This window comes from Chroicocephalus ridibundus, chromosome 2 (genome assembly GCF_963924245.1).
Source record: "Chroicocephalus ridibundus chromosome 2, bChrRid1.1, whole genome shotgun sequence".
Classification (NCBI taxonomy): Eukaryota; Metazoa; Chordata; class Aves; order Charadriiformes; family Laridae; genus Chroicocephalus; species Chroicocephalus ridibundus.
The window spans coordinates 123,095,978-123,110,455 of NC_086285.1; the positions used below are offsets into that span (position 1 = coordinate 123,095,978).

At 42.2% G+C, this 14,478-nt stretch overlaps 1 protein-coding gene across 25 annotated transcripts in view; it reads left to right on the forward strand.

Annotated features, from left to right (window-relative positions):
* DTNA (dystrobrevin alpha) overlaps positions 1-14,478 on the forward strand; it is a 227,432-nt gene that overhangs the window by 169,460 nt on the left and 43,494 nt on the right. For 17 of the 25 annotated variants that reach the window (XM_063326811.1, XM_063326810.1, XM_063326814.1 and 14 more), the window contains 5 exons: positions 6-111; positions 2,639-2,805; positions 5,282-5,406; positions 10,495-10,575; positions 12,484-12,573. In XM_063326811.1, coding sequence (XP_063182881.1) covers positions 6-111; positions 2,639-2,805; positions 5,282-5,406; positions 10,495-10,575; positions 12,484-12,573 — 569 coding nt within the window. The remainder of the gene's footprint in view (positions 1-5; positions 112-2,638; positions 2,806-5,281; positions 5,407-10,494; positions 10,576-12,483; positions 12,574-14,478) is intronic. The other 8 variants (XM_063326807.1, XM_063326816.1, XM_063326822.1 and 5 more) reach the window with 1 other exon arrangement.

The window sequence follows — 14,478 nt, forward strand, 5'->3', positions numbered from 1 at the left end:
AGCAGAAAAAAGTCACATTAAACACTTTCTTGGATACTCTCATGTCTGATCCTCCGCCGCAGTGTCTAGTGTGGTTACCGCTTCTGCATCGACTGGCAAATGTTGAAAATGGTAAGTAAGAGCTGCTGCCAAAGAAGAGTTACAAAAGTAAACTTTTGTGTGATGATTTTCTCACTCTGTAGGTGGTTTTGTAAGAGCTACTGTCCTGAGTTCATTGACTTCCATTGCTATTTTTACAGTCACTGGTAAAATATTTAAAGAATCCTGTTCGTCATTTGGCCAGGAACATGGTTTAATTTTTGCTATGCTCAGGAAATTATCCTAATCATGTCCTTTCCTCCTGTGCTCTGGATAAGCAAAGAGTGATAGGACTTGATCCATTCACACACTTACATTTGGTAAAATATCAAGGCCACAACTTTTATTAGCTATGACATATGGCAACAGAGAAGGAACAGCTTGGCAGTTTCCGTTCATGCAATATCCTTGGCAGGAGATGTCCAGTGCAGTGCAAAATACTAGCCAAAAAGTCCTTATGAAGGATCTCCTCCTAAGCCCACACTGGCAGACAATATACTCTGAAAAGGAGCAAGGAAGTTCCAGATTCTTCTTTATCCTTTACTTGTGTGGATGATGAGTATTTAACTGTGAGGTGCCTTTTTCTCCTCAAGGGGTGTCTTTCCCCGAAATGAGTAGATCACAGATACTAAAGACAGGAAGGGACCATGAAGATCAACCCATTTGATTATTGGACAGTGTGTGTTGCATGTCCCTGAAGAGTAGCATCTTCCTCAGCCTTCCAACTTCTTGAGCACCTGGGGAAAAGTTCCCAGACTCACAAATGTAGTCCTCCAGCCAAAGCCTGTTTCTGTAGAAGGTGCTGCCACTCTGGAGGTGCAGGGGCAGAGCTAGAAAGCCTGTGCATCTCATCGCACCGTGTGCGCCACCAAATTGTAGCTCACAAATGCTGCACAGTTCCTCGTGTAGTTCTGGAGGAGTTCCTCAGCTCCAAAGCAGCCTGCTTCTGCTGTCCACAAGGACCAGCACTGCCAATATAAAATAGGAAAAAAAAGACAAGACAAGAAATGCGTTTTTACTCTCTTGTTTAGCTGGGTGTGCTTGTTCCTAATGTGGCATTTCTTGCTCTTGATCATCAGGAGGCAGTGATGCTGACAGTCATTATTCCAACACTGTAAATCTAGAAAAAGGAAGATTTTAAAATGGAGGAAGTTTATACAAAAATGTTAAAACATTAATTTAGCAAGATAAATAGATTTTTTGGTAAACAATTTTCCAGCCCAATATTTTGCCTCAGAGGTTGTTATGTAAGGGACTTGTTGAATTTTCCTCTGTTGTTGCTCCCTTGAAGGTTTACCTGTAGCATAACTGAAGCTTTGGGACGCTGCAGGGAAAAAGAAATGGGGGAAGGGGGCCAGGAGGAAGAAAAGATCATATGTACTCGTCCTGTTGAGAAATAAAAACATTTATACCATATTTCCAACAAGAAAATGGGGCTGGAGAAAGGCTGGGGGGTTGAGGAGTGCAGCCATTTTTAGGTGATAAGACAAGGAGGAGGAAATTGTATGTGTTCTTGTACTAAATAAATCCCTTTCTACTGAAAGGCACCAGGGAGTGTAAGGTGATGTTCCTAAGTCCTTCTTGGCTACAGAGCTACCTATTTACCCCACCTTCTTCAAGCTCTTGTCATCCATCCCTGTCCCTCACCAGCTTCACACCATTTCCCAGCCTAAAGCACCAACCCTTCCTGCTGCAAAATTCTGGCAAGTAATTAAAACCTTGACGCGCTCAGCACTGATCCAAATCCTCCCAGGCTGAACCTTACAGTAGGAGAGCAGAAGGTGTCTGGGAACAAGGAGATGTTCAGTACCCCGTGGCAAATTGGGTACAGGCTGTAGTGAGAGGAAAGGAACAGAAATAGCAGTATTGCCAGGAAAGGGCTTCAAAACGTCGTGACTGGTGCCTTAGCATGCTCAGTGACTTACGTCCTCGTTAGTATCTGTTTCTGAGTGGAACAGAGAACAGGGCCACAAGAGTCCCTTCAAATGGCCAGCTTTCCAAATCTGGGCATCCAAAGCTAAGTGTTCAACTCCATTATAAAGGTACCGAAATGATGCCAGTTGTACAGATGAGACAGCAGTAATTAAAGAGACAACAACATGCCTAAGTATGTTTTTGTGCTTCCAGTAATGAGACAGCTGAGTTTGACTTTTCCTCCGAGGCGCATCGCTTTAGCTCCTCACAGCACAGCAAAACGTTCAGCTTCCCTCACTAACACAGCTGAGGGTGTGGTGGATTTTCCCACGTGTGAATTTCCTGTATCATGGATTCTGTGGGACACTGAACGCATTTTTCGCTGCTGCGAGCGGGAGGTGCAGGTATCAGCTCAGAAGTGACATAGGGTTTGTGGCCCAGCGTGGGAAGCGTAGCCCCTGGCTCAGCATGGGGAGCTGGGCGCCGACTCTAGTTTTCACGGGTCAAAGCTGCAGGTGGCATCTGATGCTGCGGATGCTAGAAACAATGAAGGGATTTACCCTTCGATTCGGGGCTTTGTCCGTAAACTTTTGCTGGGGGTTTCTCTGCTTTGGTTTACGGCTCGGTGTTTCTTTCTCTTGTGCAGTCTTCCACCCCGTCGAGTGTTCCTACTGCCACAGCGAGAGCATGATGGGGTTTCGCTACCGCTGCCAGCAGTGTCACAATTACCAGCTCTGTCAGGACTGCTTCTGGAGGGGCCATGCCAGCGGTTCCCACAGCAACCAGCACCAAATGAAAGAGTACACGTCATGGGTAAGGGAAGGCTCACGCCTCACTGCAGACTGCTTTGCCCTCCAGCCGGTGGAGAAGCCCCCGGCCGCAGCTCCGGGCAGCCATCCGGCACAGGGGAGGCTGGGAGCCGGGCTGCCGGTTTGGATCAGCAACCCTGTCAGGGACGCTCCAGCCTTGGGAGCCGTCAGGAGAACGCGGAGGTGGGAATGGTCCCTTCTGGGTGAGGATCTGGGGCGCCTGTGAGGGTGCGTGCTGGTGGGAGGGCAGTGCAGGAAGGGCTGGCAGCAGGGCACCAGGCGCACGGCAACTTCTCCCGTTCCCACAGGAGTCACGGTAAAATTGTCATTGGCTTGCTCTGTTTGGCTACGTGTAAATGAAGTGGTGAATACATAACGCTCATTCATCAATATTTTCAGTCGAGTGGCTGCAGCATATGCGTAGCATTTGGGATGGTCCTGGCACTGTAGATTTGAGCGTGGTCACAGGCTTAGATCCACAGTAGTGTTTACTGCAGAGAAAAACACATTTCAGTCTTTCCGTTGTTAAATAAAATAATTCAGTGCTTTTTCTAAGCTGAATGAGGGGTATCAACAGCTACGTTTACCTTCTCTAAAGGGCATCAGACCTGCAGGCGAAGCTCTCCATGGACTGGAGCAAAGCCCCAGAAGAAGCCCTGGGTCAGGGAGCAGCCCCATCCTTCAGGGTTCAAATCCAGAGACCAGCAGAAAAATCCTAACTAATCTCAAAGATTCCAAAAGCATATTATTATTTAAAAAAGAAAATTATGTATATAGCAATGACTCATATTTGTATAGCACTTTGTGTGTATATTTTAACAGTTATGAAACTTAGTTCTTTTAAAATGTCTGTTTTTCTGTTGATGGAGGCAGGCAAGGGTTAAATTTGATGTGATTTGCTCTGTATGCCAGTCACATGGCTCTTCAATGCCTCCCAGCAGATCTGGGTCTTTAATTGTTTTTGTGGGTCCTAATTGCTGCTTGCTGCATAGACAGGAATGGCTTGAGTTTAGTCTCTGAATAGGAGAGTGCCCACTATGTAGCTCTGACTCCATTCTTAATAGCAATTTGTGCTATAAAATCATTTTTGCTGTAGCCGGGGAGCTGTAATTATAGGCAGGAAGTAGTTGGAAAACTTAAGATTCCTGCTCAGCAGAAGACAAAAACGTGACTACATGCCCAGTGGTTTCAAATGTTTCCTTGTCAGAAACAAATGTTTTGCTTCGAGTTTGAAATTGCCTTTCTGTAGCATTCATTAGCATTTGTTCAAACCTGGTTAGCATTCTCCATAATGCATCCGCATCGAGCTCCACGTGCAGGTTAAAGGCATTCATGGGTGCAGTGGAACTCAGCTGTTCTCAATTCGGAGTGAAGTCACATTTATAATGAAAGAGAAAAAGCCTGAACTTTACATATTTAGGTTGGATTTCTGTAACAGAAATATTTCATTATTATCTTGATTACAGTCATAAGTCGGCACAGGATGTGTTTGTACACATACAATACCACTCCTGTAAAGTTCCAGAAAGATTTTTAAATTTCAGCGTGTAGAGCTGTGTTCAGGGGGAGGAGCCAGTGTAAGCATCACTGCCCCTGTTTTACTGGCAGAGAAGTTGAATCGGAGAGAGGTGGGTTGGATTCCCTGAGAATATCTCACACAGCCTAAAAGACACCCTAGATCTCTGAACCTTTCCTTAGAAAAATGTTCAGCTGCAGGAGTGTCCAAACAAAACTAGAAAGCAGAAAATAGTGATTTTTATTTTTTTTTAAGACTCACTGATGGGACTTCAGGGTGAGAAGCATGCTTCTTCTGCAGAACCTCCCCATCTTTTGGTGACAGTGACAGTACATCAGCCTCTTCTGCCGCGTTGTCACCATGATGGGGCAATTCCCACCATGCGTGTGTCTGAAATTTCCCATTTCCCAGCATGACAGGGGCTGCAGCGGCCACGGGAGGTGGAAGAAGAGCTTTATAACAGCAGCAAAACAGTACAGGGAACTGAGGAGGGAAATACTAGTGAGGAGAAGGAATATAGCAGCCTTGTCCTGGCCCACAACTTAGTAAGGAAGCGGCGTCCCATACGGTGTATCTATATGGACAAGCATAGACAGATTTGTTCTGCTTGCTCTCCAAGCTGGCGAGGTATGAGCCAGCTCCAGTCCAGGTGACACGAACTTTGTGCTGTCCTTCCTTCCATACTACCCAAGCGCAGCATTGCAAAGAAGCTGTGGCCACTGCATCTGTCCATATAGATACACCTCCCCCAAGCCTACTCTAAAGGCCCCTGAAGGTAAGAGTAATCTTTCCTCCAAACTGAGTGGTCTTTGGTTTACCAGACTCTCAGGGCGGGAGGGGGGCAAGGGGATGTCAGTCCATAGTATGTAAGCTGTAGAGCTTCCTGTTGTTTTGTGCTTCCTATAGCAGAAACAGTATGCACCTTACTTGTCCAGATTACCTCTACCTTCCTTGTTCCTCCCAGAAATCACCTGCTAAGAAGCTAACTAATGCACTTAGCAAGTCTTTAAGCTGTGCTTCCAGCCGTGAACCTTTGCACCCAATGTTCCCTGACCAGCCTGAAAAACCTCTAAACCTGGCTCATATTGTGTAAGTATCTGTGTGCTGTAGAGAAAGTAAGCTTTGTTGTAGGAGTTGCTTACAACCAAGGATAGATACTAGAGCTCTGAACAAAATGGGAGGCAGCTGTGGCATATCAAGCTCAATGCATCACAGGTGCAAATTTGCTGATAGGGGTATTTAGTATAAAAATGTTATTCTGGGGTGACTTCACTTGAAAAGTCAGTGGGATATGTACTGATAACCAAATATGGGGATATGGTGTTGGTATGTCACCATTCTTCTCAAGACATAACCATGCAATTTCATGAGTTTTAGCACTTTGGGGTGTATTTGCACTGAGAACGTTAGTTTTGTCATCTAGAGGCTCTCAACTTCAGTGTATGGCAGGTAGGTCTTGACACAAAGCACCAGGGAAAAGGGAAGTCTTACCAATTTTGTTGTAATCGGTGTCGGAGTTCTCACTGAGTTTAGTGAAGCTGTGGCTTCATCCAGCCCTGAAGGCTAGCTACGCGATTCTGCGTAAGAGCTGTGTCTTTAATTGCCAAGTCACTTGAAAAGGGTCTATTATCTTTACATTTTGATATTTTGGGAAAGCAAAACTAGTTTTTGATCTAGTAGTTTGTGTCACTAGTTTTTCTCTGCAGGAAGCAAGAGACCCAAATCAGGGAGAAAACATATTTGTGCAGGGTGGGGTAATCATCACTTTGGATTTTATTTTTCTAAAGCGTGTCCACCGTCCATAGTGGCAGTTGCTCAGATTTTTCTCATTTATCAGTTTTACCTCTGCTTCCCGGGTCCTTAAAAAAAAAAAAAAAAAAAAGTTAAATTTTCAAGGAAAAATTAAGACAATGTTTGGAAGAAAGTTACAAATAAATTAACTTGGAAAAATTATTTTGAAGATACTGTCTTTAAAGTATTTCCCTTGCTCTGCTATACATCTTAAGAAAAGATCTTTCGTAACTGCCTTCCCAGAGGCCCTGGCTGAAGCATTTCAGGCAACAGCCATTAAAATTGTATTTGCATGCTCCATATCTGTGTCACTGGCTGCTGGAATTATTCCAGTCTGTAATTATTATACATGTTTACTTTTGTCAGTGCTGAATGTTCGTATATAGCATCTTTAAGGGCATCTGCATGCTGGCCAACGTGGGTCGTGTGACACCTGGAAAGTTCATCTAACCAGCCTGACGTTTTAAGGATAAATCATGCTGATGGTGTGGTTACGGCCGAACTTTTTCAATGCGTAAAAGAGTGCCCTGCTCTTCAAATGCGAGGTGCTTCTGACAGATAGATAGTGCCAAATCCCTGTTACACTTGGCTGTCAGATAACACCCTTACACCTCTTTATGGAGGTGTAATGGGAGGATGTTCTGCTTTGGAAGAAATCACCCAGAGCTGGATCTGCTGAGCTACCCCACTGCTGTGTGTGGTGTCAAAGGCTGGCTCTGCTGGCGAGTCAGGGATAATTTCATGGGGCAGATTTTGGCCATCCTTAAGAGAAATGGAAAGAGACAGAGAGCATGAAACTGAAAGAGAAGCCTCTGTTCCCTGTTGGCTGGAGGCCCTCAAAGGCCTGAGGGTATGTCAGAAAATAATGGGTAGTGAAAACTGGGCTACTGTGAATGGTTTAAAAGCGTTTGGGCAAGGCAAGGGGAAGGTACCGTAATTGAGTAGGATCTGATCCAAATCTTTGCTGTGAAATTAACACCTTCCCTTCTTCCTAACTATACAGACATAATTTAGAGTGATTGGATGTGAGAACAAACCATCATCAATTTTGTTTTATGATAGAGTTTCTCTTTATTCATAGATTGAAGGCAATATAACTTGGAAATATATATTGGCTATAATGATACATGAGTGAAAAACCTGTAAGTTGTGGAGGTAGCATGATCTACAGCATAATTCACGTACATTAACTGAGGGGAGAGATATGTTACAGTACCTCATTGAGAATATCTTCTCGCTGATGTGAGTTTTATTTTTAAACATAATGGAAGTTGAGACAAACAGCTCTGGGCAGGAATCCAGGCAAAAAGGATTTTATATGTGCATTAAATGGAAGAATTTTGGCAGCAAAACAGTATCCTTTTCTTAATGGGGACAAGTACTCTCTGCGTTACTATACAGACTTTCCTTTTCATCGTTATTCCACCTTTGAGTGGTACCAGACAGAAAGACTGCATCGGTTTTTTTGGTTTACTGGTGCCACACAAAAAATTCAATTAAGCAGGAAACACATTTAGGGCTCATCTAGAGAAATAGTTACCAAGGTGTCATTAATCTGATGGAGGAGCTCCTCCCACTGATGGAGGAGTCATTTTTCCTTTCTATATGTGAGATCGGCAATCGAAAAGAAACACCAGACTGCAGAGATGAGAAATGGCGTGGCCAGTGCATCACGGAGGGATTTTTCAAGTGCATTCTGCACTGGCCTGACTTCGTTTCCATCTGAGCCTGTGGGAGCATTATTTTTGACATCCGTGTGAAGAGGTTAGACCAGCATGGGAAACTTTGGAAAATTCCTCCTGTTTCATTTGGTTTATTACTGCGGGTATGTGTTATGCCAAGGCATGCATTTATTACATAACGTATTTCAATAGTATTAAGTCTTTTCTGCCTCCTTGAGGAAAGTTGATTATCATCATCTCACTTTTATCAGAAAAGTTAATCTCTCCCTTCCAGAAGTTTAGAAATAACCTCAGAAAGATATACATTTTTACTCAACAGCTGAGTTTTCATTTACTTTACCCTAAAGTCTGTTCTTGTCTTATTGCTTCTTGTCTTATTGCTTCACACAACTGTATATGTACATTTGAACGTCCATTTGATATTCAAGCTGAACCTGAGGAATGTGACAGTGGGCATCAGCCTTTAAGAAACTTGCGTTGGGAAATCTCAGATTAGTTTAATATAGTTTTCTTCATGTAAGAGTTGACAAACTCATGCTAATCACAAAACCTTAGCAAAGCCTTGGAGTTTATAAATGTTTGTACACAAGAGTAACTCTGCATATGTAAACAGATCAATGAGCTTTTATGCATAGAGGCTCTCATGCTTTTTGCAGAATCAGGGCCATAAGAATGGAGTATGTCCAATGCACTACTTAGACCACATACATATTAAACTGACAATTTAATTAATGATGTCTTTTCCATTTCATTTTGGCTGCAAAAGAGATACTTGGTGAGTATTTTTCTTCTTTAGTACACTTATTGGAGGAAAAAGCTTGGAAGAAATGCAATAGTCTCATTATTACCAGTCCTTTTTATCAGAGTCCAGAGCCAAATAAATAATTGTCCCTGCATAGACAGTGAAAGGGAAGAGCTCTTTTGGGGGTTGGAAACTTTCTCTTCCACGACTATTTTGAGATAAAGCTTGGAGAAGACATTAACCTGAAGCGTGTATGTGGAGATCTGCTGAAGTCCGTGAGTGCCACATACCTTCTTCCTACTCAAGTCAGCAGAGGTGGACTGGGTGGGTGCAAGGCAGAGCAGAGTTCAAGCTCTGCCAGAGGACCTCTCCTCCTGCCACCTTCTCTGGGACAGCGTTGAGAACCAGCCTCTCCTCCCTTCTCCTCTGCTGTGTAAGACTCTACAGCCCAGGGCTGGACCCATCTTTCAGAAACGCCAGCCTGTGCCCAGTTAGTTTTTGAATGTGTTCACTGGCCACTGATTGCATTGAGAAAAGGAAAAATGCAGTAGTCACACGTAGTTGGTGTGTATTTCTCCTACACCAATTACTAGTTTACAGTTCCCAGGCAGCAAAATACTGGTTGCTTACCCATTAAATAAAATTAGTTTCTAAGTATCCGGCCTCTTCCTAGCTCTGATGGAGTCCATGAAAAATAATATTAAACACTTCTCCATAAGTACACAGAACACAAAGTGCTGCTTTTCAAATCGGTGACAGACCAGAACTGGAGTTTTTCGTGTGGGTATGCAGACGCAGGGTTAGGCTAAAACTATGTTTTCATATAAATGAATAACATGCCATCTTTTTATTAGCAGTTTTAAACTTCTTAAAATCGGTGTGGTGTTGTCATGCTGAGAAATCCATTTGGACTGGTCAAAGACTACATTTATGCTTGTTTTTTAACAGTTACAAAATAAGAAAGAAAATACATAGTAATAGTTCACTTCTGTGCAAAACCGGCTTTCTTCCTTTCTTACAAATGTTTTGAATGACCGCTTGTCTTGCACAAGTAGAGCCCAGTGAGTATCTTGCAGATGGGTACTATATTTTGATTTGCATATCTGCAGAATTTAGAAAGCAAGACAGATCTTTCACAGGGCTTAAAGGAGATATTAACTGTCTTGAAATCTAGGCAATTTGAAGTCTGAATTATAGATGGCTTCAGGTTCTGCCATATCTGTTTGAAAACCCTGTGATTTTAATAACATAGTTTTTCCAGAGTGTCTATGCTTTTTGCCCAGTGTTGCATAAGAAGTCCATTAAGAAGGGGAAATTTCTCCTTAATGGATTCAGAAGAAAAAAATATGCAAAAAGTATTTTTTAAGAGTAGACAATAAAAGACAGCAGAGGAAATATTCCTTCTCATTTCATTTTTAGTAAGAGCAGGAAATAAAGAATGTAATAATAAAACCATCATTATTAGTGGGTCCTCTTAAACTAGACACTTATTTTAAATTTTGATTTGGGGGTTTGATATACCAGTTGGAAAGCTTTGCAGTTAAACCAGTTTAGTACTACATGTATTTTGTGGGACACTGAGGGCTGTGGGTACACTGTGGTCACTGTGTGGATGTGGTAACATGGAGCTTGGAGCCAGGGATGACCTCATGAAAAGATGTGTAATTTATTGGCAGTCGCCCCCTGCAGACTTCCACGCTGCCACAGGGAACCTGCTAGCAGTGCTCAGCTCAGCACACACAAAAGTATTATTTCTTTCCAGGCCTAAGTAACAGTGTGTTTTTATCGACTTCTGGTTAAAAACACAGCGTCTTTAATTTGGAATTCTTGCTACCTAAAGTAGAAGATGCTAGTAGTAATGTTACTTACACAAGAAGCTGATTTTATTCTCTGTAAATACTGTTGCTGATGAGTTTTCTTCTGTGCAAAATTATTGCAACAGGATATTTTGCCTTCTTCTAGGCCCCCCCGACCTGTAACCAGCATGAACGACACACTCTTCTCCCACTCTGTTCCCTCAGGAAGTCCTTTTGCAAACAGAAGGTGAGTTCTTACCCTCGTTTGTGTTAAACCATTATATGAGAGTGGCAGAGGTTTCAATTTTCAATTCCCCCCAGAAAAAACAAACCCAAAATAAAATTTACAGGCATGAGCAGAGAAAAGCCTTGCTTATTTTGGACTGATACCAAGATACCTGGATGGAGAGCTGGAGTTAGGGCACCCCAAGCTCCTCACAACAGAGCACGGAACTTCAGTTCTCATTTGAACCATTATGTCCCACTAAACATGCTCACATGCAACGTAGGCACCCTCCCGTAGGGGCTGAAAATGGGCTGCCATTCTGCAGCAGCACTGTGGGAATAGAAACTGGGACATGCCATTCCCTACTGGGAATGCCTGCATCGTACTGCGAGATGTGATATGAACAAAGGGAAAATGTCCTCATACTTGCAAGATATAGCAAGACCTCCTTACTCCCATTAAGCCATTCAGATTTTCATTAAAGGCTACAAGAGAGAAAAAGTAGTCTTGGTGTATGGTGACCCTTCAGCAAACAAACCAGTAAAGAGTGGTCAGAAACATTCATCCCAAAGAGAAGGTGCTTGCAGCCGAGTGTACTTTTTGGCCTGGTATTTTGACTCTGGCAGCCAAAATACGTGTGTAGCGTTTGCTAGCTGTTCGCCAGATCTGTGTACGCCTACCAATGCACGCAGATGAGAAAGTGCCAGAAAAATAACTTCCTGCTGTACTGGGGAAGATGAGTGATATGTCTTCCTTGGGTGCATTTTATTGCTTGGTTTCTGCTGTACATGTCAGTGCTTCAGTGTTCCTGAATAACTAAACACAATCTCGGAGTATGTGTGGCTACTTTTTTTTAACACCAAAACCAAACCCGCAGTGTACAACACTGCAGTGTCAGAGTAGAGATGGTTTATTACTACTTTGATTTATGAATTTTGTTACCAGGAGCTATAAACTGTAAGCTCTCAGGGTTATTTTAACACAAGTAGCTGCTTGGTGTGACCCGAGATGCTTTTTGAAAGCTACTCCCAACACAGGCCCCAAGACCAGATCTGCTGCCTGTGCAGGCAGGGAAACTGCAAAAGCATATTCATTTCTGTTGTTGGAGTATATGGAACTGTATGTGCCAGGGCAAGGCAGGATAATCTATTTGTGGCCTCTCCAGGGCGGGTCATTAAGAGCAATGTTCCTTAAGAGTGTAGCTGTTGCTTCTGTTTATCCCCAAGAGGTCCCTGTGCTCATTCAACAAACGTATGCTTTGCCATTTAAGGCCAGGGACCTGCAGTAATAACCACAGCACTATCTACTGTGCTACTTGTTTTTCTTTACATATGAAAAAAATCCTGATTATGTTACTTTTGTGTTCTTTAGTAATTCAATTGATTGTCTTCCTGAACTATGAGGATTAAACATATATGACCCCTGAGCCATTAGAATTCCGGTTCTCCTAGAGGAAGAACTCCTTAATGGCAAATCCCCTGAAGGCAGGAGACAAAAAAAAATACCCCACAACCATAGGTACCCAGACTTTCTTATAAGTGAATAGTATGACGTCCTTACACAACAAAAAGTTTCCATGATGCTGCAGCAGTCAGTTCTGGCTTTTTAGGGTTAACAGTACCCTGGTATGTAAAGCAATCACATTGCTTGTATATTAAAAGCTATTGTAAGTTATGTTTCAGTGACCTAGCAGGATTTTTAAGTTTTTGACAACTTATTCTCATTATTTTTATTTTCAACTCTTATAACTTTAATTTGCATTTTTTAATTCAAAAAATAAAATAAAAAATACCACACCAGCTGTCAAGTCAGTATCCGTTCTAAAATGGTTACAAATCGCCTTTATTGTCATGAACCCATTCTGAAAAGGCTGGTCTCTGTGTGTACTTTTTAGGGTATTAACAAGGTTTCGTTGTTTGAATCACTCAGGTTACTTGGGGGTATAAATGCAGCCAGTCCTGTGGCTGATGAGCATTCTCTTATAAAGCTGTATGTAAATCAGCTTCACAACAATTCACGGTCAGTATGAGAGCACTAAACCACTAATCGCTGTAGTTCTGTAGCTCATGCACTAAATCATTAGCATTTCTGCTAAACTACTAAAGATACTCTTTAAGGAAGACTCTGGTGGGCTAGAGGGTTTCTGTGGCTCTAATTAGTCTTTTGAATAGACTTCCTGCTGGCTGTGGGCTTTGCCAACTTCTCTTGCTTCTGCAGAGCACAAATCTTTCATTTTACCCTTTTATGTAGGATTAATATTCATGTATTTAGAGGAAGTTGGAAACACTGTTTTTGAAAACCAAAAAAAATACACCATTATGGTTTCATCGTCAGTGTATGACTTGCCTGACGCGTTCTTGACTGAGGAACGAGAGAGACTCACACAAGAGCCTGGAAATGACTCCAGGTCTCACAGCCAGCCTCCTCCTCCTCTTCTACAGCTCTCACTGCTGGTGGTTACTGTTCTGCAGTTAGTGCCACTTCCCAATAACCTTTCCCAGACCCCTTTGCTTTGCTTTTCAAAATGACCACAGAAAAGGTGGATCTAAATCCTACTGAGACTAATGAAGACTTCCCGTTTACATAGTAAGCGTTGGATTTGGACTGATGCCTTTGGTTGCTGCACCCTTTTTCCAGCATTCCCTCTCATCTTAGTGACCTAAAGGAAGAGCCTGTTTCATTCTGCATAAAAGAAATATGCAGTTGGATAAGAACAGTTCCCCCCCCCCCGCTTTTTTTTTTTTACTGTGGAGTCTAATGACCTTTCTTTTTTTCTTTTTTCATTAAACCATGAGTATTAGCTATAATTCAGCAAGAAAGTACTGAGACCAAGGTACTTTTCTGCTAAATGCCAAGTTCTTCAATCTGTATTAGACTAATAATGGTATCTTCATTCATTCTTTTAGGTTTTACTATTATTATTGCCCTGGGAAAATCAGGCCTCATTAGTGGAAGCTCATCCTCTCGTACATCAGAGAAACAGACTATGGCAGCTCTGTTTGCAATTGTGATGATTTTATATTAAATGCTACATGACTTATATAATAACAAAAATTGTACAAACTCAGGGTGAAATTTCTGGCTGAACGTAATCAATGCTGAAAGCTCTGCTGGCTGCGTTTTCACTGCAGATAACTTAACGGTTACCTTAATTTGTGTTGCAGTCTAGTCCAGAGGTTTCAGATAGCTTTAAAGAAAGTTTTTATGTAATTAGAATGTTTATGCAAAGGAGACTTGGCACAGACTGTCATTTGTAGCATTACTGTGGTATTTATTTCAGCTAGTTGTGTTCATACAAAAACATTACCATTCGCAACCAGTTTCTCCTTGTAGCTGGAAATGCTGAATTCAGCACAGCGAGTCATTCTGCTGCTGGAAATGGATATGGTCTCATAAGTTCAGCACAATATCGTCTTCATTTCTGGATTCATGGGCAAGAAAGGGAAATGAACTGGGAAGGAGAAGAATCTTATTAGAGGAAAGATCTTTGATAACTAGTAAATACAATGACAAATTGTGAGGAACAACTGCAAGGAGATTGAACATTATATGTTCTTTGCAGTGTAATTGCCTCTAAAGCACCCATTTTGGGTGTGTATGCAATTATTACAAAGCTCGAAGGAGGTCGGAGTCAGGCTTTCCCTGAGGTGCTTCTTAGTTTCTTTAAGCCACTTCAGAATCAAAAATCCCTTTAAAATTTCTCTGATTGCTTTGCTTAGTTTGGGCCACCATCTCCATAAGAGAGCTTTCATTAGGAGGTTGGCATAAAAACACAAGCACCTTTCTTCTAAACACATACAGCATGCAAATTGAGATCAGCAATGTGCTCTGTACAGCTCAAGAACAACTTTAAAGCACTTATATTAGAAAAGAAACAAAAAATCTGTGGTCTTCTCCCAAATACCAAATCACAGTCATTTGCTG